The 23,753-nt window shown below is 47.3% G+C and overlaps 1 protein-coding gene across 1 annotated transcript; it reads right to left on the minus strand.

Moving 5' to 3' along the window:
• Nucleotides 1–890: 890 nt before the first annotated feature.
• On the minus strand, nt 891–18,351 carry LOC136661066 (very-long-chain 3-oxoacyl-CoA reductase-like). The gene is made up of 11 exons (XM_066638088.1): nt 18,337–18,351; nt 16,923–16,994; nt 16,644–16,719; nt 10,985–11,095; nt 9,890–9,954; nt 7,140–7,184; nt 7,008–7,042; nt 6,382–6,463; nt 6,054–6,119; nt 2,688–2,834; nt 891–992 (listed from the first exon to the last, which is right to left on the minus strand). The coding sequence occupies exons 1-11, from the start codon at nt 18,349–18,351 to the stop codon at nt 891–893; spliced, it is 816 nt and encodes a 271-aa protein (XP_066494185.1).
• Between the last annotated feature and the right edge of the window lie 5,402 nt (nt 18,352–23,753).

Raw genomic sequence — 23,753 nt, forward strand, 5'->3', positions numbered from 1 at the left:
TCCCTGAGGCAGTTCATGGCTGAACACAGTCATGTTCTGGCAACTCCTGCGACGCCGCTGGAACCAACCGTATTGGCCTCTGCCTTTCCATTGGAACATTTCAGCGACGTGCAGAGGGGGGATTTGCTGCATGGGAAACAATCTAACCTCCATATCTGCTTTATCCAGGCTTCACACACTGGAGAGGACACTCTGTTCCAGAACCACCATTCAGAGTGCGATACCATAGTCTTCCGAGACTGAAGGATGCCAACAACCCTTTCCCTGATGACACTTTCTTTGATATGGCTATCCGTAAAGATTACTATGGGGGGCCGTATCCGTGAATCCCGTATCTGTGGTTTCACTGAAAAGCGAATTAGATCAGTGCTTCCCTCCCCCGTGCACCCCTTCCCTCTGGAGGGTGAGGAGCATCCGGTATTATCCATGAATTCAGGTATCCACAGTAGGTTCCGGAACAGAATCCCTGCGGATACGGGGGCATACCTGTATACTAATGGCTTTCACTCCTGAGAGAAGCCTAATCACATAGTATTCACTTAGACTACATCCCCTTTTTGCAAGGTCAGTGTTAAGTTAGCAATAAGAAAAGAAATAGCTCCGTGTTAACCAGTAAGCCCGGTTCTGCTTTGGACTTTTCCTCGCTTGGCGGTCACAGGGGCCACTAGGGCAGCTGTTCCCTGGCTGTTAAAGCTATCAAGGCCCTTTCTTTTCTCGACTGAAATGAATTGGTCATGTGGGGGGGAAAGCAGCTTCCCAAATTTGCAGTGGAAACTTAGTGGGAAACATCTCATCAACATCTGTGTGCAGGACAACAAGACCCAAACAAAGCTTTAGGGCCAGGGCATTGGGCCATGCCCCATCCCCTCGCGGATCTCCAGCAAGGAAGGCTAGTCCTGCCTCATCACGATCTTGTGGAAGAAGAAAACAAGAGTAATCCCGACGGATGAAAACTGCAACCACTGGGGAAGTAATGTCCGTGCCAGGAGCCACTGAAAGGCAAATGAAAAGAAGGAAAATGCTGAGCAAGGCTGAGTGAGGCTTTTCTCTGAGCAAGAGGTGTATTTATTATTATTTATTTATTGGAGTTGCGATCTGCCTTTCTCCCTGGGGGGCACCCAAGGCGACTAAGGAGTAGAGTTTGGGGGATGTAATGAGGCCGCAGCCTTATTAGCCAGAACTGGCTTCAAATTTATTCCCTCCCCCCCAGGAAACGCTTGGTTCTGGGAGGAGGCCAGAGGCACAGATGCCCCAAATTCTCTGTTACAGAATTCTCAGCATCCTCACAAGCTGCATTTCCCAAGGCCCTCGGAGAGGAAACCAACTAATATCAGCAGGGCCGGCCCATCCATGAGGCCAACTGAGGTAGCTGCCTTGGGTAGACTGATAGGAGGAACTCGCCTTCATGTGTTCACCGGCTTCTGCTCCCCTCTGATCTATGCCTGAGACTTAGCAGAGCTACTACTGCATTAATGGCACACAAACTGATAATAGTTCTGCAAGCTCCATATCTCACCTACTGAGGCGAACTGCAGACTCTCCTATTGCATTTTGTAATATGAAAAACAAGTGGAGGTGGGAAATAAACTACCCACAACTAAATAACGTTTGGACTTTGCCCCAGAGGCAGACCAAGAATATGTTGGTGTTCACATTTTTTGCATAGAGCAGGGGTTTACAAACTGGGGCGTCACCCAAAGGCCCTGCCCCTTAAGGATCGCGTTGCTCAGGGGACAAACCACTTCTGGTTTTGCGGAGGTGGGGCGCCATCAGGCCTTTGGCATCCCAGGCCCTGAATTGTTATAAGCCAGGATGTGGCAGGAGGGGCCTTGATGTCCAGGCCTGGTGTGCAATGTAAAGGAACAGTTGCACTGTATATGTGGCTGATTAGCAATCAGCTGCACCTGTTGCAGGTGGGAGTCACGTGACTTGGGGAGAAATGTGTGCTGAGTCACGTAGGCAATGGAGGAATGGTGCAATGCACCACTGGACAGCCAATCAGAGTGGGTCTCAAGACTGTCTTGTGACTATGAGGTCGCCCTACTCTGATTGGCTGGCCCCAGTATATATGGGGCAAGCATAGACTCCTGGGTGTGGGTTGTTGTGGGGGAGTTTCTGCGTGCTGTGCTGCTGGTTTGTGTACTGATTTGGACTGCCTTCTCGTGACTGTGACCTGCTGTATCCCTGACTTCTGGACCGTTTGACTGACTACTCATCTGCCTGCTCCTTCACCAATACATGCTTCTGCAACAAACAAGCCTGTGGCTGCTTCTTTGGCTCTGTTTGGGATCGCCTGCTTCTTGTGCTGTCTTCCTAAACTCCGTGCCACTTTGCTATCGGGAAAGCTATCCTCCCCTGCTGCCCTGGCAGACACAGTCATTCCACTTACACTTTCAAAGCTTCAGGGAGGCTGCAGATGGTCACGCAGGGCTCCCCGCACCCCCGGGAGCCTGCAGGAGGCTCCGGTAAGTACAGCCAAGCGCCTGCAGCCCCCCTGAGTGGCGCAATCCTGGTGATTACAACACTGCCTTCCCCCCACCCCCGTTGCCTCCCCCCCACCCCCCACAAGGACTTAGAGCAGTTCAAACCCCCCTAGAGAGTTTGAAAACTGCTGGCATAGAGGATAAAAAACAAACAAGGGTTTGCTGCTGTCCATTAATCTACCTTGCAACCCACACTGAACATACCTGAATGCTGTGCATAAGCGTGCCCGAGGTCCTGTTGGTGAGCCCCACAGTATTCAAGGCCTTGTGCGCAAACACATCTGCCGGTATCTTCCCACATTTTGCATACTTGGGAGTCATATTGGTGTCAACAACAGCAGGCAGCACACTCTGCGGAAGAAAGGAGCATTACAGCGGGAGACCATGTCTGAATCCAGGCTTGTCTTCTCCAGCTGAGGATTCCTCAGGACAGGAGCTGGGAACTGCAACCTGAGGTTCAAGCGGCAGAAGGTTCTGGGCAGGAGATCTAGGCTCCAAGTACTTTTTTCCCAGGCCTTGACAATCTGGAGGCTTCATATTCTGACTGCCAATCAATGGATATGGCCTGGCAAAATGCCAATCCAGGCTTTCACAAGTTACTGTACCATTGGTTGAATGGTACATCTTTGCAGACACTGTCCCATTTGTTACTTCCAGTTCCGAATCACTGGGGAATTAGTGATGGGCTGCCTCTTAGTTAGGCAGCTTCTGATAATTGCAAAAATAGCGGAGGGGGGGATTAATTGTCGCCTTCCCTTCATCATTTTCATCTCTTCTGTTTACGGTAAAACAACACTAGCACAAGATAATTGCATCTGCAGAGAACCGTCCAGCTGAGCTCTTTCGTGTGGTGTAAAAGGCTCTTTCAGCCTTTTACATCTGGCCCCCCTACTGGTGGGGAGGAGCACGCGGAAGCTCGCTGTGACGAGTTTGCAAGACACTTTGCAGAGAAGGTCGATCAGATTCGGCATGACTTGGATGCCGCTGTGGACATGTCTACTGATGTCCCTGGGGCACCTGTCTATCCTGCTATTTGGGATTCCTTTCAGCTTGTAGAGCCTGAGGATGTGGACAGGATTCTCTGGAGTGTGAGACCTGCTGCTTGCCCGCTCGACCCGTGCCCAGCATGGTTAATTAGGGCTGCCCGGGAAGGGCTGGCCGAGTGGACGGGGAAGGTGGTGAACTAATCTCTGAGGGAGGGGGTGCTCCCGCCTGCCTTGAAGCAGGCGATGGTTCGCCCCCTCCTGAAGAAGCCCTCCCTGGATCCCACTAATTTAAATAACTTTCAGCCGGTCTCGAATATCCCATTCCTGGGCAAGGTGATTGTGCGGGTGGTGGCGTCCCAGCTTCAGAGGGTACTGGAGGAAACGGATTATCTGGACCCATTCCAATCTGGCTTCAGGCCGGGGTTCGGGACGGAGACTGCCTTGGTCGCCTTAGTGGATGACCTTCACCAGGGGATGGACAGGGGGAGTGCAACCCTGTTAGTCCTGCTGGGACTCTCGGCGGCATTCGACACCATCGACCATGGTGTCCTTCTGGGCCGGCCGGCCGGGTTGGGGCTTGGAGGCACTGTTTTGAAGTGGTTCCGCTCCTTCCTGGCTGACAGATCCCAGAAGGTGGTGCTGGGGGATGCCTGTTCGGCACCCCGACCTCTTAGGTTTGGGGTGCCGCAGGGTTCCATCTTATCCCCCATGCTTTTTAACATCTACATGAAGCCGCTGGGAGAGATCATCCGGGGGTTTGGAGTGGGTTGCCACCAGTACGCTGATGACACCCAGCTTTATCTCTCCTTTCCCCCTGATTCTGAGGAGGCGGTTGGGGTCCTGGATCGCTGTCTGGAGGCGGTTAGGGACTGGATGTGGGCAAACAAGCTGAAATTAAATCTGGATAAGACAGAGGTGCTCTTGGTTAGGAAATCTACAGCTCGGGTGCTGGTCTATCGTCCTGCTCTGAATGGGGTTGCACTCCCTCTGAAGGAGCAGGTCCGCAGCTTGGGGGTTCTCCTGGATCCACAGCTGCTCCTGGAGTCCCAGGTGGCGGCGGTGGCCAGGGGAGCCTTTGCTCAGCTTCGGCTGATTCACCAGCTGCGACCGTACCTGAGCTGCGCGGACCTAGCCACAGTAACCCATGCCCTAGTGATATCTAGATTAGATTATTGCAATGCGCTCTACGTGGGGCTGGCTTTGAAGATGGTCCGGAAATTACAACTTGTACAGAACGCAGCTGCTCGTGTGGTTGCCGGGGGCACGTCGGTTTGACTCTGTAGAGCCGTTGCTCTGGTGGCTACACTGGTTGCCGGTTCTGTTCCGGGCCCAATTCAAGGTGCTAGTTTTGACTTTTAAAGCCCTTTACGGCTCGGGTCCGGGGTATTTGACGGACTGCCTCCTTCCTTACAATCCGGCCTGTGCTCTTAGATCTTCTGGGGGGCCCTTTTGACTGTGCCGCCACTAAGAGATGTGAGAGGGGTGGCGGCCAGGAAGAGGGCCTTCTCGGTGGTGGCCCCCGAACTGTGGAATACCCTCCCCTTAGAACTGAGAACTGCTCCCTCGTTGCTAACGTTTCGGCGTGGACTGAAGACCTTTTTATTTCAAAAAGCTTTTAATTGTTGACAGGCTGGCTGGCGTTCTTGCTTTTTATATGAAAATCCACGGGGTTTGTTTTGTTTTTAGCTTTTTAATCATTGTAAACTGTTTTTAACTGTTTTTCATGTTGTATTTTTCAAATTGTTTGTTAGCTGCCTTGTGTGCCCGTTGGGCAAAAAGGCGGGGTACAAATTAATAAAATAATAAAAAATAAAATAAAATAATAATAATGATGGGGAACTAGTAATTAAAGCAAACTTGCTTCCTCCTCTCCTCTGCCCTGCCTCCAGATACTAAAGTTGCTTAACTAAGGACGCAAGCCTGTCCTGGGGTTGGGCCGGCGCAAATGTGCCGTAAAGCATGTTTGCGCCTCCTCGTGCTTTGGCTGGCGCACGGACACATACTGGCCAACCTCCGCGCCGACTTGGGGAGGGGCCTCGCATCAGCCAAGCTTGGCCGACGCATGGCTCTGGGGTGTGTGGGAAGGAGGCGGGAGGGAGGTATTCTGTGGCAGGGGGAGGGCAGGGGAGGGCAGGGGGAGGGCGGTCCTGGGGGCGGGTGGGCGGGGAGCAGGAGATGGGGCTGGGACCGGGCAGTTATGATGGATCCCAAACCCCGTTCCCGAGCAGCATAGCGCTCTCCTCGAACATGCCACTGAGGAGACCCATAGGGGCTGCAGTGGCTTACCTGGGGGTAAGGGGAAGAGTTTCCCCTTGCCTCTGGCTGAGCCACTTTGAGCCCCTATTTTATGCCGGATACAGCGCAGGCCTCCTGGTCTGCCTGTTGCAGCACAAGATAGGATTGCGCTGCAGGAGATAGGTCATCACTGAGCCCCTGACCACAGGATATACAAAGTGAAATAAGGAGTAAAAAATAAGTAATTTTTTAACTGGGAGAATTTTGCCAAGCCCTGTTGAGTGATTGCCACAAGTCCGACTGTCCTTTGATTCCTTGGGATAAGAACAAGAGGCTCAATCAACAATACCTGCACAATGATGCCTTTGGAGCGGTATTCTCGGTCCAACCCTCGCGCGAAAAGATCCAGAAATGTCTGAAACAGAAGCAGAAAAATCAAGGTCTGAGGGTGGAAATAACTCCACGGGCACTTAGGGTGAGGACATTGGCTCCCATTCTCATAGCCACATTTGCAAAAGATGGTTAGACCTCAACTGACAAGGGCACGATCAAGCTGCATGTTCCACTTATTATATGAAAAGCAGATTATTTGGAGGTCATGAAGTAGAGGGAGACAATGGAAGTAAGAAAGCCTGGACCTTCAGGTATAGGGCTACAGAGGTGTACATGCTCCTCACCTTGGATGCAGCATATATCTGTTGCAGGGGCATAGGACGACGGGCAAGTATCGAAGATATGTTTATGACAATCCCCTTCTTCCTACAGAGAGAGTCATTCTGGTGAGTTAGAGCAACACCTGCCCTTCCCTAAGGAATCCAATGCAAACCGGGATTCTCCAAAATATTCCAGAGTGTTCCAGAGTGTAAAGGATTGCCTTTACAGCAATCAAAGAGCCCTTGTGGCACCAGAAAGACTGTGACCCCAAGGACTGGAAAAGAGCAAATGGAGACAAGCAAATATCTCTTTCTAGCTAAGTATGCTACATCAGTACTTCTCTATCACAACTATGTGATTTGGCCAACCAACCATTTTGGGTTCAATGTTCCAGGGACCAGAACCATCTCTGTGCTATTTATTACTACTGTTCCTTTCTTTCCTGCAAATTTGCCACAGATGAGCTTTGTCCCTCTTTTTTGGAGCAGAGGGTTCTGTCCACACATCTGCTCATGATACTTTTTTCCTATACTGTTGACAACCCCAATCAAAATCCAGTTTCCTTGGAGGAAGCAGAAGCCCTCACAGGTGTCATTCTGGAATACTGTACAGGCAGGTTCTGAGGGGTGCAGATTCCCTCCTTGCCTACCTGGCAACCATCTGAGGAAGGATGATCTGTGTCATCTAGGAGAACAAGAGCAGTGACACACAGTCAGTGATGGGAAACGGGGCCCAAGCACCTTCCCCTTCCATGTCCCGTTTCCATCCATACATCACCCACCTTCAATGTCGAAAGTATATTGCAGTTCACGAAGTCAGGTATATACTGTAAGAGACGGAAAAGAAGTGTGACTGTCTTGGTTGTTGTCTTGTCACAAAGCTTCTGGCAGTTGATGAGAGACCAAGGGGGCCTTGACTTTCCAGACCACCTGGGCATCTCTCCACATCCTTTGGAGCGTCACAGGACACTTCAGCTAGTAAAAGGTGGAGAGAAAGAGCGGCCACAGTCTGAATTTGACAGAAGTAGAGCCTGAGTCTTGAAGACTTGAATTCAAGGTTTGTTTTAAAATGTATTGACTTTAGTTAAGCTCCACTTTTCAATCAAAATAGTGTCCTTAAAACAACCTGCTTCGTTGGTCACGGCGTTTACTGGCTCCTCCATGCAAGAGAGGGATGTTTCAAAGACAAGACAGAGGCACAAGAAGCTTCCACTCAGTCACAGCCTCTCCCTGTTTGTCTCTTGGGATCATTAGAAAAGGTATTGAGAACAAAATGGCTAATATAATGCCATTGTACAAATCCATGGTAAGGTCACACCTATAGTATTGTGTCCAGTTCTGGTTGCCGCATCTCAAAAAAGACATAGTGGAAATGGAAAAGGTGCAAAAGAGAGCAACTAAGATGATTACTGGGCTGGGGCACCTTCCTTATGAGGAAAGGCTAGGGCATTTGGGCCTCTTCAGCCTAGAAAAGAGGTGCCTGAGGGGAGACATGATTGAGACATACAAAGATATGCAGGAGATGGACAGAGTGGATAGAGAGATGCTCTTTACACTCTCACATAACACCAGAACCAGGGGACATCCACTAAAATTGAGTGTTAGGAGAGTTAGAACAGACAAAAGAAAATATTTCTTTACTCAGCATGTGGTCAGTCTGTGGAACTCCATGCCACAGGATGGCGTGATGGCATCTGACCTGGATGCCTTTACAAGGGGATTGGACAAGTTTCTGGAGGAAAAAGCCATTATGGGGTACAAGCCATGATGTGTATGTGCAACCTCCTGATTTTAGAAATGGGCTATGTCAGAATGACAGATGCAAGGGAAGGCACCAGGATGAGGTCTCTTGTTATCTGGTGTGCTCCCTGGGGCATTTGGTGGGCCGCTGTGAGATACAGGAAGCTGGACTATGGCCTGATCCAGTGGGGCTGTTCTTATGTTCTTATGTTCTCTCACATCCAGTGCCTCACCTCTTCAATCACAGGCAGCTGTTTGCCCATCCAAATGAGGGCAAAGACCAGAAGCCAGATCTGATAGCACAGAGTGTGTTTCCTAATCATCTTGAGAACTGCCCTATCTCGAAACTCCTACCATTCGGGACAGGAGGCAAACCATCCTTTTAAGTTGCAGGGCAGTCCGGGAGGGGATCGGGAAGTGCTGAAAGGTTCCTCCCTCCTTTTCTGATTCTTGTCAAGGAGATTAAGCAACAAAGAGTCCTGTGGCACCTCTGAGCTGAAGATGTTTAAATCAGGACACGCCTCAGTGGGTTACAGACCATTTCATCTGATCCTATCAGTGAAATCCACAGTGGAATAGGGAAGATGTGTGTGGGTGGAGGGTACGAAAAGTAAGGCTAAAAGCAGTAGAATGTCAACTTCCTTGAAAATAAGAAGCCCCTGAAAAGCCAGGAAGACAGAGGGGACCAGATTTCAGTAAACCTCTATGCATGTCTACAGCAAACCTGCTCCCAGGTGAGCATATATAAGATTGCAGCCATAGTACTGTTCATGGTTAAGGTGCACAAATTAGGGCGCAATCCAAACCTGCAGTGAAGCAGGCAAGCCAGGAGGCTTGCGCTGCATCCAATGTGGGTTTGCAGGTAGCAGCGGCTCAGCCAGGGGCAAGGGGAAGCTCTTCCCCTTACCCCTGGGTAAGGGCTGCGCGCCCCTATGGGTCTTCTTGGACCTGTGCCACCTCTGGAGGTGACGCAAGTCCAAGGAGAACGGAGTGGCTTGAAGCTTGAAGTTGCTCTGTTTGCCCCGGAGACGGGGGTTGGGATCCGGCATAACCGCCTGGTCCTGCTCCCAGCCCCGCTCCCGGCTCCCCACGCGCCAGCCCCTGGGCCCGCCCTTCCCATACCCAGTAACGCCCCCTCCCGCCCCCTCCCCAGGCCACCCCACACCTACCTTTGCCGCTTATGTCGGTGCGCTCAGGCTGACACAAGCGGCTGTGCGGGAGCTGCAACAGAGGCTTCTGTCTCCCTCCGCGCATTGGCGCATCTGGATGCGCTGACCTAGCTCCCACTCATGGAGGCACAAATGTGGTTTACGGCACGTTTGTGCCCTCCAGGGCCACCTATGCCGGCATGAGTGCCGGTTAGGATTGCGCCCTTAATGTGTGGCCCTATTTGCAGCAACAGAATGGCAACCTCTCTGAAAATTGTTTCCAAGAAGGTTAGAATTCCACACCATATTTGCTCTAGGAAAGGGAGCCCAGCAGCTCAGGGTCAGTGATTAAAAAGGCCCAGTGTTGGGGGGGGGGATGTAAGGGCACTTTCCAACTCAGCCTGAGAAGAGCCCCATTACATGCCTGCTTGAGACCTGTGAAATATGGGGTGGTGGACAGGGGAGCCACAAACGAGCACTGTACTTTCTACTTCACACGCTCAGCTGATTGCAACCCAGGGATGGCAGCCGACATGTCACAATGCACTGAGCCACCAACTGTGTGCAGGGGAGATTGCAGAAATGGCGGTACCTGATGATAGGCAGGGAGGTGCCAGGCAGTCTTTGGCTGAGACCAAACTCACCTTGTCAATGTTAGGGAGGTCTAGAAAACGCAGTGGCAGAGGAACGTTCATGCCAACATTGTTCACTGTAAAAAGAGTGAGCAGAGGGTGAGTTGTCACACAGACACAGAAGGCCAGTGGGTCAGAGTCACCACCCTTCCGCCTTCACTCAGCAACAAAGCAGAGGAGCACAAAGAGACCTCAGGCACATACTTCAAGACAACAGGCTGGAATGTGGGTTGAAATTAGAGGCCACCAGACCGATGCACCCACAACAAGTTCTAATGGAAAACCTAGAGCCATCTTCAAAAAATTGACCCTCTCCCCATTTTGATATTCTCTGACTCTCTGAGGGAGGGACTTCCAGTGATTTCTCCACTGCTTGCTGGACATACAGCTCACTCCTATCTTGCGCTGGAACAGGCAAGTTCAGTGCAAGATTGGGGTCAGAAGTGGCTCAGCAGGAGGCAAGGGGAAACTCTTCCCCTTACTCCCAGGTAAGCCACCACGGCCCCAGTGGGTCTCCTTGGACTTGTGTCACCTCAGCACCTATTGTGCTGTTAGGATTGTGCCCATAATGTGCATGTTGCATTATTTAAAAACTTAATAAAAAGTATAAATAGGAAAAAGGAGCGTATACCCAGAATCCCATCTCAGGCGGTGGCACAAGTCTGAGGAGAACGGAGCGGCTTCAAGCTCTTCCTCACTGCCCAGGGAACGGGGTTGTTATCCATCATAACAGCTGGGTCCCAGCCCTGCCTCCTGCTCCCCGCCCACCTGCCCCAGGACTGCCCTCCACCCGCCCTCCCACCATCCCAGAACACCTCCCTCCCGCCTCCTCTTCGCCCTCCCCAGACCTGTGCATTGGCCAAGCTTGGCTGATGCCACCCTCCCTACCCATGTTGGTGAGGAGGCAGGATGCAGCCTCCATGGGCTGGCACGCATCCCAGCACCAGCCCAGCCGACTCCTGAGAAGGCGCTAACGTGTGCTACCCTCATGGGCTGGCACAACAGACTTGTGCTGGCCTATTGTGCTGTTAGGATTGCTCCCATAGTGTACATGACGCAAGATTAAAAAGCTTAATAAAAAGTATAAATAGGAAAAGGTGCATATACCCAGAATGCCAATCTCCAGGCCCTGCAGAGCATCTCGAATCGGCTCATAGCTTTCCGATCCCTCGGTGAAATCCATCTGGATGACTCTGGTGCTTCGGCCGTGCTGTTCCTCTTGATAGAGGGTATAGAATGACAGCCATTTATGCTATGCCATTAGTAAAGCTTAATAGGGGATGCTCACATGCTTAAATTTAAAAAAAGCCTCAAAAAGCCATTTTGCTGTCTCTGTTTGAAAATTGCAAGCTGACAGCTTTGCTAAAATTGGCAGAATGTCAAGAATGCTTGGCAGCAGAACAAAAGATAATAGTTGAGAACAATACGCACATTGAAGGCACTGTTTTAACAATGAACAGATGAATACACTTAGCAAAAGGCAGTTTGCAGTTTAAAATCATTATTCTTTCAGGCTTCTTAGAGCTAAGGGCAATATTACTATATGTATACAAATACTAGGAGAGTTATTATAGTAGGTATTCACACAAAATTCATAGAAATACCAGAGGAAATCATTATGTTTGCTTGCCTTTACTTATTCTTAAATATTTTGAATAGTTTTGTCCCTAAAAGATGTAACCAACATATATAGAGCTATTATAAGAAGTTTTAATTGTCTGATTTCATTAAAAAGGTTCAGTAAAGTATAAAAGCCATTTCAGGTTAAAATCATTGTCAGCCTCACAAAAAAGCATAGATAGGTATTTTCTAGCTGAGGTCACAAAGTCTTACGATAATGGCAAAGTAAGTTGCATCTCAAAGATAGATATAGGCTCTTATTTGGCACCAGAAAGTGAGAAAACTGAAAGGTTAAATACACGGACTTGCAACATTATGGTGGGAAGTCTTCGTAATACAGGGAAAAATATTCGTTGACTAAGCTTTTGGCAGGTTGAAATAGGATTTCTTAGCTATGCAGGAGATAACAGAAATATTCATGGGAAAGTCCCTGTTTGAGCTAAAGCTAACAGGGAAAGCTGTAATTTGTCTAAAAGTGAATGAAAGATTTCTTACAAGAAATCTTTCCTAATAATGAAAGGTTAGCTTGTTCTGTATTAAAGTATATTAAAGTATACCACTATACATCCTTTAAAAGGTACCAAGAAACAGGTTAGAAGAAGGTCCAAAGGACCTTCCTTAAAAGTTGGCAAAAAGCCCAAGAGTGTTTGCTGGGAACAGGAGAAAAGAATGTGAGACAAGATAACACAGATGGCTCCTTGTAACAAATAGGAAGTCATTCCTTCAGTGTGCCAAGAGTAAAGGTCCAAATATTTGCCAAAAGGCCAGTTCTGAGTAAAAATAAGGTTACAGTACACTCTACTGGTTGTTGAAAACTTTGAATTGTATATGTTTAAATGTGTGGTTTTGCCTTATTTGTAACTTGTTACTTGAAACTCACCAATCAAATGTCTAAGATTATCTCCAGCCTATGAAAAGTAAAGCCCCCTCTATGATGTCAAACTCCAGCCAATGAAAAGTTCATATGCCTCAAACAAAGGACCCAAAATGTAATAAAAGGGTCAGGTTCAGATTGAAAAGAGCACTCAAAGCTTTGGACAGGAGCTGCCAGTTGAGCCGCCAGTTGCTGGCAATGAAATAAAGCTTGCAGACGATCACCAACCACTCTTGCCTACTGAGTCTTGCTTTTGAACCTTGCAACACCTTGGGAAGTGAAGGCAAAAAGATGCTGGAACTGCCTTGCCAGAACAGGTCACTAGACCAACAGGCAGACTTAGGAACACTGAGCAGTTGTCTGACACATGCAGGTGTCCAGTCTTGCAGGGGTCCGAACGGCCTGTCCGGTTATGTCTCTGAAGCAGAACAGCCAAATCCTAACTAACTTTCTGTGCCGAGATGCAGTGGCCACCAGTACGGCCTCCACTGTATCCAGCATGGAAAGAAAGGCAGCTGGAAGTCTCCCTGATGTAAGGAGACACCTGTTCCCTTGCCCTGAGGTAAGCAGCCACTGCCGCTATGGGACTACTTCAGTGGTTCTCAAACTTTTCCAGCTCGTGCCTCCCCTGATCCTTGTAGCCATTGAACAAAATAGGACTTACTTCTGAGTAGACCTGCTTAGGATTGTGCCCTGAGTTTGTTAGCAGCACACCTGGAGGGTTTTGGAAAGGGAGGGGGGAGTGATGAATTTGCTGGGGGAGGGGAAGACTTTGTTTTGTGTGTATCCGCGAATTGCAAACTGATGCAAACTGAGAGACTGTTTGGCTGGAATCCTAACCCCACTTTCTTGGGAGTAAGTCCCATTGAACACAATAGGACTTACTTCTGAGTAGCCCTAGCTAGGATTGTGCCTTTTGTCTTACCATCCATTTCCATAACCTTTATTGACATTAAAACAGTAAATAGCAATAACAGTAGCCAGAACAATGGCTAAGTTGCCGATAGAGAAAAGCGCAACAGAGAGCTGGTAAGGGAAAAAGGGGGGAAGCAAGGGAGGGAGTAGAATCAGGGTGGAAGTTTTAACTTGGCAACAGCGGAAAGAAATTCTGCTACTGCATTGGTAGTGGCTACAGAATTGTCACTCGAGAGGACAAGTAAAGGATCAATGGAAGTACCCAGGAAAAAAGACAGCAGGGGTTTCAAATGTGCGTCTCAAAGAGATTGGTGAGCCGGGCAGCAGAGTAGTATGTGATCCACTGTGTCCGGTTCTAGGAAGCAAAAAGGACATAATCTGCGGTCGCGTGGGATATTGGAAAATCTGCCAGAATGAACAGCTGAGGGGAAGATGTTGAATCTCGCAAGCATGAACGCTCTCCTCTTGGCAGGGTTGATCAGCTTCCTGAAGTAGTTACCAGGGCGACTAAGTGAAGGGAGAAGGCCAAAAACAGGTGGGGTTCAGTTTGGAGGAGAGTTGGTTGAATTCAGATTCCCAAAGTTTAGATTTACTAATTGAGTGGGCCCTGTGGAGGTCAATGTCAGCAAGGGATTCAGGAGATAGGTCTAATGAAAGAAGCTTGGAATCCATAAATTGGAACCACTTGGAAAGGCAAGAGTCCTTTAATAGATCTTTTAAAAGGGACTCAGAATGAATACTTAAGTGTAAACGGAGCCAGAACTTGAAAGTGAGGGACCACGCAATGGTAGAAGGGAGGTGGATCCCTAGTTCGAGCATAACAGTAGACAGTCTAATTAAATTGGGGACCCCCAGAATACGTCTGAGGAAAGAGGCTGCCACTTCATCCAGATCTTGGTTCGCAGCCTCTATCCAAATGGGGGCACCGTACAACAATTGGGAGAAAATTTTAGTTCTAAATATGTGAAGGGCAGCAGGAATGTACTGATTGCCACTAGAGTAGTGAAAACGGGCAATCGCATTTAGGTGAAGTAAGGATGAAGAAATAGCAGATTTCCTGTGGGGGAGCCAGCTGTGGCGAAAGTGAACGGTAATCCCCAGGTATTTAAAAGTTTGAACTTGTTGAAAGGAGAGATTACCTATCTTCCAGGGGAGCGGGACCCAAGACTTAGCAAAAACCAAAATTTTGGTTTTCTCAGAATTAATTATTAAACCATTGGTTAAACAGTAATTTTGGAAGGAGGATAATAGGTGGCGTAGGCCAGATCTAGTAACAGACAAAAGGACTGCAACATCTGCATAAAGAAGGCTGGGAAGAGGGACACCATTGAGGAAGGGAGGGGAGTTCTGACAACTAGATAAATAAGGGGGTAAATCTGCCAGAAATAAATTAAAAAGGAGAGGAGCGAGCATACAGCCTTGGCGAACTCCTTGGTTGATGGGAATTTTATTGGCTATAGTACCCACGCCATTAAGGCGAACCCTACAGGAGTTAGATGAATGGAGGCGACGAATTAAAAAAAGAAGACAGGGATCTATCCCGCAGCTGGCCAGTTTGTTCCACAGCAAAGCCCTGTTAATAGAGTCAAACGCTCTGCGGAGGTCTATAAAGGCCACGAAGAGTTTGGCACCGTGATGGACCGAATACTTCTCGGCCAAGTAGGAAAGCAAGAAGGCGTGATCAGCAGTAGCCGCACCTGGGCGAAAGCCAATTTGTTCTTTACCCGGTAGGGCTTTGGAAAAGGCCCAAGATGCTAATCTGTTGAATAGGAATTTGGAATAGAGCTTCCTTATAAAGGAAAGAAGGCTAATTGGTCTGTAATTGCCCGGGTGGGAAGGGTCACCTTTCTTAAAGATAGGGACAAGGGTTGAGGAGAGCCAGGAATCTGGGAAACAGACCAGTTTGATTAATTAAAGTGAAAAGGTTAGATAGGGGTTCCGCCCACCAAGAGGGGTTGCTGATTAAGATTTCACTCAGGATGTCATCAGGGCCAGGAGCTTTCCCGACCTTTTGTCTTACAATAGCAGCCAATAGAGTACCCCCCCCCCCCCAAAAAAAAAAAAGGAGGCAGGAGGAAAAAGGGAATGGCTGAAAAGGAATGGGGATTTTTATTTTTAATCAATTTTTGGAGACAAAGCCATCAAGAGTGGCTTTTTTTCTTTTTTGAAGGGGGAGGAAAAAGAGAAAGGTGAGGATCCTGAGTTAAGCTGACACAAACCCCAAGCCTATGTAGGTCTACTCAGAAGTAAGCCCCATTTGAGTCCATGGGGCCTACTCCCAGGAAAGTGTGGAAAGGATTGCAGCCACACCCAGCAAGATTACAACTCACCACAAAGCAGATGGGGGCTGCTCACACACATACACCCAACATGCAGATGCCACCCCTGTTCCCCCCAGGAAAGATGGAGGGATGCAGGCTGGGGCATTTGGACACCCCCCCCCCACTAGGAGCAGGCTGGCTCCTTCCTTCCCAAGCATAGGGAAGCACTGCACTGCCTGTACTTATTTTGAAGACTGCCAGGAGCATGCCCTGTGCTGATGAGATGCAGCACCTCAGCACTCTTCTCTCCTCCAGCCTTGCCCAATCCCAGGATGCCTAGGGTGAGGGGCACACTGGGAAATGTAGTCCTTGGGGCAAGGTCGCACATGGAGACTGCTCCATGATGAGATGCGGCACCTCTGCCTGCCTGCCCAGCCAGCCTTCTCTCCCACCTCCCCCCGCCGTGTTTCACAAGCCCTCCAAGCCTCATGCTGCCCCACCCACCTCCTTCACAGCTGCAGAAAAGCAGCAAGTCAGCAGGCAGCACGTGCAGCTGAGCGGAGCAGAGCACAGCAAAGCACAGCAGCGCAGCCTCTCTCCGCAAGATGCCTGGTGACACCCCTGGAAGCTAGCCATGCCTCACTAGGGAGGTGGGACGCACAGATTGAATGCTTCAGGGCTACTTGGATCTGCACCAGCAAAACCTGTAGCTCAAGTTCAAGCAGCCACATGTCGGTGGATCAGTCCTGGGAATGGGAATAGGATTAAACGGGAGCCTGTGCTGCTGTCCTTGCCCCCTCCTAGTGCTGGTCTGCCCTCCCCATCCCCCACTACCGCCCTCCCCCTTATACTGCACACTCTTCCTATCACAAAAAGCAACGAGATAGCAAAAGAACAGCATACTTATCAATCTAGCATCGTAAAACAAGCAACCTTCAATATGGCTCCAACTGGCTGTGTCAGTAATTACTTTAATTACTTTAATTAATTCTTTTCTTTCAGGATCCCAGAGCTCTGGAAAGAGTCCCATTTCTGAGAGCTGGACCCAGCAGCTTGCCCAGTCACCTCCGCCTCCCAGGTGCAGCTTCTCACTTACCAATTTCAGCAGCCACCTGCTTCAGCTTTTCTAGGGAGCGGCTGATGAGAACCACGTTGAGGCCCCTCTTGGCAAGCTGGAAGCCCAAGAAGGAAACTCAAGTCAGGAGATAAAAAGCTGCAAAGGTGAGCAAAGTGGAAAATGTGCCTGCTGTGCTCCTTTTCCTGACAGAAGGCAGGTGGAGCACATGCGACTTTGTTTACTCCCTGAATGTATGCGAACCAGCACATGGCCAAGAAGACCCTTCTATGAGCCTTTCATACATCACAGTCCACTCACCTCATGCGCGTAGGCTTTTCCGATCCCCGCCGTGGCTCCGGTTACCACTACAAAGGAGACAAAAAGGACAGGCTTTGAATAAGAGGAATGTCACCCAGGAGAGTTTCACTGAGGACTCTGTGGGTGGCCGGGTGGGAGGGGGTAAACTGACATAAAACCAGTAGAGACTTGCTTCTAGCGTCTTTTCGAAAAGTGAGTCAAGCCGCAAGTCAGGTGCGATCCCACAGAACAAACGGAGGTGCTGGAGTTTGTGAGATGTTCCCATTCCAACTGCCATCAGCGATGTGTCAAAAGTCCTACACTTCAAATGAGCCATGAGTTTGGAAAACATTCCTCTAATATCATGAAGAAATACCACCCCCTGCTTTGCTCTCCTCTGGGCTCTCCAGGCATTTTCCTATCCCCCATCCATTGGGCTCCTCCTCCCCTCTCTTGTCCAGAGAAAAAAATCAGGCCATCCATTCGGCCAATCAATTGTGCATTCTTTCCGAGATGGACAAGGGATGGACAAGGGAGCCCGCTCCACCCCTGTGTCATGGCTGACCCACCTTCTTCGGGTTCCTCTCTCCTGCCTTGTGCAGCCTCCCTCAACCCCCTCCACTCCATAGCCCCCACCTCCTGAACCCAACCTACCCTCTGAATGTTAGCTTCCAGATTGCCCACATGGGCTTTCGGGGTGACGTGAAAGAGGCAAAAAGAATAGTAAAGCTGAATCGCAGGACCAAAATGATGAGTCTTCATGACTCGTGTATCTACAAGTCATGACTTTTTTCATGTAAAAACCCTGAGTAGCGAGTCATTTTTAAGTCCAGCTGTACCTGCCCCCCAGGCACCAAAACCCTAACCTTATGAAAGAAACAATGCAATCCTTTGCACATTTACTCAAAGCCATTTTCATTGGGGCTTACTCCAGGGTTGCGGAATGCAAGATCAGAACCTCCATCAATTAATTGTATGTGTTGGAATTGATCCATTAAGTAAATCTGAAGCAATTTGTTTTGGAATAAAACAATTGCTTTGGAAAGCCACACTTATTTATCTTGAACAGGATGGTAAAGAAGACATTTGATCTTAAGAAAGCATTCTCATGAGGATGATTTACCATCCTGTTCATTAAATGGGCTGCACATTTATTTTAATGTTGCATATTATCAACATATTCACTTATAAAACCTGCAGTCTTATGATGCAGGTTTTATAAGTGAATATGTTGGTAATAAGCAACATTAAAATAATTGTGCAGCCCATTTAATGGGGGCATCTTTCAGTTCATCAAAGATTTTTTAAATGGATTAATCATGAAGGGCATCTGTTGCAATTCTACTCAGGATACATCCTCCTGCCTGTCCTTCAGAAATGACATTCTAGTACAAGCAGAAGGTGAGGAGAAGAGCAATCGCATGCCAGCACTCACCTGCCCAAGGTCCATAGCAGGCCAGGTCGACCCCTTTCCACACTTCAGACAGCACATAAATCCTCAACCTAAACACCAAACCCCAAACAGCCTGCAGAAGGAGCCAGAGGACAGTCAATCCTCCAATAACTGAGAGCAGCAGATCAAGGTAGAAAGAGCTGCTGGAACTCATCTCTTCTCCTTTTTCTCCCTGGAATGGAATTACAGGAATTTCAATGAGCAGTTTTTTCTCTACTAAGTCCTCCGCATTGATCCTAAGCACCTTGCACGGCGCAAAGAGCTGAGTCTCCCGAGTTCTTTCACTGCAATGATGAGAGCAAGATTAGCACAGACCAACTTGCTCCCTATTTTGAATAAATATGATGCCAGGATGTTCCTGGAACATCTCATTCCTCATCGCTGGGATAGGTTTACAGAAAAGAGTCCAGAGGTCCCAATACCCTCGTCATACATCAGAGGGCTCACCCAACTGAATTCTCAATATTGGCAGTAGCAGAAACACAATGTGCCCCATGGCAACTGGGCTGGCCAGCCCCACACATTGAAAATTTGTATCCTAGGCTTGCCAAAAATACCTACTGGAGAAATACCTAGTATGCCTGGGGTGCAATCATCCTAGCCAATCCTGGCTCCTTTAGCAGCAGTTCAATGTCATGCAGAAATCAGCCTGCAGAACTTTGCACAGCATAGAGAGAGGCACTATCCATGATGAGCAAGATTTAATTTGTGTATGGAGCGTATCTGAGCATCCAAAGTGCCTCACATATGGTGTGCTTATGAGGTTCAGAACCATTTGAAGTGTGACTTCTGGAACTAAGTGGAGATGGGCACCCTCTCCAACAAATGGTTGCCTAAGGCACCCACCCCAGTTGGCCTCATTAATGGGTCGGACCTGTTAATGAATTTTTATCATACTACACTTAAATACAAGCAATTAAGCAGAGATTTTTGTTTCCAGTGAGTAAGATAAGATTACAGCCTAAGGGCACAATCCTACCCTGCATTGGAACAGGCAAGCCAAGAGGCTTGTGCTGTATCCAGTGCAGGATAGGGGCCAAGGTGGCTCAGTCAGAAGTAAAGGGGAAACTTTTCCCCTAACCTCCTGGTAAGGCGCCCTTTCCCCTATGGGTCTCCTGGGACTTGCGCCACCTCCTGCCCAGCTCACTGGTATACACGTTTGATCACTTACCCCTTTCCACGCTTCCAACAGCATATAAATCCTCATACAATGTCCCAAGCCACCAGCAGCTCGCAAAAGAAGCCAGAGAACAGGTATAACCCCAAGGATAGACAGTGCCAGACTGAGATAGAAAGCAGTGTTGGAAGTTATTGCTTCTCTCTTTCAGCAGCATACACTGTCCTGGATCAAACGGCTTCACGAGCGCTGGAGCACAAGCAGGCTCTTTTATTCTTCTATCTCAGGGCAGTGCCTGCAGAGTTGCCAAATCTCCAGTAAGGTGCTGCAGTTGCCAGGAATCGTCATCAGACTCTAGGTGACTGTTGAAAGCCATGCTGGGGATTTCAACCGGAGCTGCAGTCAATAACAGTTGGAAAATTGGCCCAGGTGTCAGTCATTACCATATATGGGCATTACATCCCAAATCCCCCCCCCCACACACACACTCACATCAGCAGCATAGAAAAGAGCAGGACAATCTTCACGCAGGGCTCTCACTTTCTGCAAGCCAATAGGAGGTGTTAGCACATTGTGAGGCTAACCTGAGTGCAACAGCCGAATCCTGAGCTGCCCGGCGCCCAGGGTTGGAGTGGCGCCAAAATGGCTGCCCCTGGATCCAACTGACACCGGGTAGCCATTGGCGGCTCCTGACGTCTCTTTGAGGGAAGGGGACATAAGAACATCCCCACTGGATCAGGCCATAGGCCCATCTAGTCCAGCTTCCCGCATCTCACAGTGGCCCATTAAATGCCCCAGGGAGCACACCAGGTAACAAGAGACCTCATCCTGGCGCCCTCCCTTGCATTGGCATTCTGACATAGCCCATTTCTAAAATTAGGAGGTTGCACATACACATCATGGCTTGAAACCCGTATTGGATTTTTCCTCCAGAAACTTGTCCAATCCCCTTTTAAAGGCATCCAGGCCAGATGCCGTCACCACATCCTGTGGCAAGGAGTTCCACAGACTGACCACACGCTGAGTAAAGAAATATTTTCTTTTGTCTGTCCTAACCCTTCCAACACTCAATTTTAGTGGATGTCCCCTGGTTCTGGTGTTATGTGAAAGTGTAAAGAGCATCTCTCTATCCACTTTATCCTTCCCATGCATAATTTTGTATTTCTCAATCATGTCCCCCCTCAGGCGTCTCTTTTCTAGGCGGAAGAGGCCCAAACGCCGTAGCCTTTCCTCATAAGGAAGGTGCCCCAGCCCAGTAATCATCTTAGTCGCTCTCTTTTACACCTTTTCCATTTCCACTATGTCCTTTTTGAGATGTGACGACCAGAGTTGGACACCAGATGTGGGACCTTCATCTTGTTCACAGGAAGTGGGCATTGGGGACAACCAAGGATCAACATATAAAATGGATAATAAATAATAATAAAATGGAAAAGGGAAATTATATATATAATATATAAAATGGAAATCAATAATAATAAAGCTTAGAGATGACATGCAAGATGAGAACCAATACTTAAGATAATGACATGGTCTGGCAGTTATACAGTTTTTGAATTAAGATAATGATATGGTTTGGTAATTATACAATATTTGATTTGGGATAAGAGAATATATAGGTTAGCATTTTATAGGTCAATTTTGATGGCTTATAATTAGATTTATGACATGTATTTAGTAGAATAATTTGTATTAGAATAAATTGTATTAATGAAAGAGTTTAGAATTTTATTGAAAGAGGGAAAGTAATGAATGGTGAAAAGATGGAAAGTTATAGTTAAAAAAATAAAAATGGAAAAGAGGGAAGCCAAAGCTTAGAGATGATATGCAAGATGTGAACTGATACTTAAGATAATGACATGGTCTGGCACTTATACAATACAGTAGAACCTCTTTAAGTTGACCACCCAAGGGACTGGAGGAAATTGGTCAACATAGGGAGGTGGTCAACATACGGGGAAAAAAGGCATTTAAATATTACCATGTTTAGCTCCCAGGACAACAAATGCAAAGCCAAGTTATTATTTAGATTGGATTTTTAAAAAGTTTTATTGCAAATATCAATGAGAATTGATCCTCTTGTGATGTTTACTATTTATATCATCTATATCTATATCAAGAGACAGAGAATAAACAGCCCACAATCAGTGTTTTAAAAAAAAACCCTGAAAATTCATAAGCTTAAAAAAAATACTTGGTTTCATAGCAGACAGGCAGACCAATGCTATTGCTTGCCAGCCCATAGCATGTAGCATGTTACATAGCCCCAACAGCTAAAAAAAAAACCCTCTTTTTTACTTAGGCTGCCTGGCCTCCACTGGGTCTCCTCAGATTCACTAAATGCCAGAAGGTGTTTGATACGGTCCCTCGCTAAAAGCTGTTGAGAAAACTCCACAGTCAGGGAATAGTAGAGGACAGGTCCTCTCATGGATTGGGAACTGGTTGAGGACCAGGAAACAGAGAGTGGGTGTCAATGGGCAATTGACAGAAAAAAGCAGAGAGAGGTGGAAAGTGGAGTGCCTCAAGGATCTTTCCTGGGACTGGTGCTTTTCAGCATCTTCATAAATGACCTGGAAACAGAGATAAGCAGGGAGGTAGACAAGTTTGTGGATGACACTAAACTTTTCTGAGTGGTGAAGACCAGAAGGGATTGTGAAGTGCTCCAGAAGGATCTCTCCAAATCGGGAGAATAGGCAGCAAAATAGCAGTTGTGTTTCAGTATAAGTGTAAAGTAACACACTGGTGATGGGAACCAAAGTGAAAGGACTATGCATAAGCAACCTCATGTCCCTCACAACTTGGTACATGTCCAGGTACAATCGGCAGCCGGCGCAGGTTTGTCGGCTATGTGCAGTGTGCCCAACTATAAAAACCCTTTTACACACGCGCTAGCAGGCATAGGGGAGGGATTGTCGCTTTTCCAAGATGGGACAAGCCAGACAAAACACAGGCCCACAGTATCGCGTTCAGTGGGCAACTTACATAGGGTAAATTAATACTCTGTGCAATGGTCGAAGTGCTCAAGATACAACTTACGGAGGTGATCAATATAGAGAGGTTGGTCTCCCATAGTGTATATGCAGTGACTGTCCATACTGTGGAAATTAGGTCAACTTAAGGAGGTGGTCAATATAGAGAGGTGGTCAACTTTGGAGGTTCTACTGTATTTGATTTGGGATAAGAGACTATATAGGTTAAGCTTAGAGATGATATGCAAGATGTGAATTGATACTTAAGATAATGATATGGTCTGGCAGTTATATAATATTTGATTTGGGATAAGAGAATATATAGATTAGCATTGTATAGGTCAATTTTGATGAAGTAGAACTGGAATTTATAGATGGGTAAGATATGTAGTATATAGAAGTGATCTGGGAGATCGGTTTATAATTAGATTTACGACATGTATTTAGAATAATTTGTATTAGAATAAGCTGTATTAATGAAAGAGTTTAGAATTTTTTTTGAAAAGGGAAAGTAATAAATGATGGGAAAAGTTGGAAAGTTATAGTTAAAATTTAGAGTTAAAATGTAGAAATTGATTACCTTATGTGTGTTATTGAAAAGTTGTATTTTATATATTAATAACTTTAGAATTTTATAGGTTAACGAGATGTTATAGAGGTTATAGATAGATAAATGATATATTCAGTTATTATGAAATTAACAGTTGTAAAATTTAGTATACGAGATATTGATAAGAGTCTAGAATTTTAATGAAGAAGAGATCATTTGGATGATGGAATTAATGAAAAAAATATAGAGAATATAGAAACAGGGTATCTAGAGATAAATATCTTTTTCTTTTTTGCCCTTTTTATTTGTAGAATGAGATATTAGTTAATAGGTATATGGCATCTTGCAAACCCAATGTGGTTGTGTATGTCTGTGTTTTTATGTGGGTTTGTTTGTGGAAAAACAATAAAAAGCTATTAATAAAAAAGGAAGTGGGCATAAAGAAAAGGCAAAATGCAACATATTTGAAGCAAAAATTAAAAAAAAAAATTCCTTCACTACATACAAATAACCAGCTTAACCAGTTCACCTGCAACCCTGAGAGCAACATGCAGGAGTCAGGCTGAATACATTTCAGCACCTCCTCCCTGTGAAAGCAGCATTGCAGATGCAGTTGTCTGTTTATCAACGTGCATGTCCCAAATATACATAGAATCTGGCTTATAGTTCTGCTGTTTCTGCCCTCATAAGAGAATCCAAGTGAAATTCAGGGGACCGAAAGAAAAGGAAGGGCGGTTCAAGGGCAGTCAGACCGGGATTCTGA

The sequence above is a fragment of the Tiliqua scincoides genome, chromosome 10 (assembly GCF_035046505.1).
Source record: "Tiliqua scincoides isolate rTilSci1 chromosome 10, rTilSci1.hap2, whole genome shotgun sequence".
Lineage (NCBI taxonomy): Eukaryota > Metazoa > Chordata > Lepidosauria > Squamata > Scincidae > Tiliqua > Tiliqua scincoides.

Coding starts and splice junctions, on each gene's coding strand:
- LOC136661066 (XM_066638088.1), bottom strand. Junction 9,955..10,984: donor CCTGGAGATTGGCATTCTGG/GTATATGCACCT, acceptor CTCTTTTTACAG/TGAACAATGTTGGCATGAAC. Junction 7,185..9,889: donor ACCTCCCTAACATTGACAAG/GTGAGTTTGGTC, acceptor CGTCTCTTACAG/TATATACCTGACTTCGTGAA.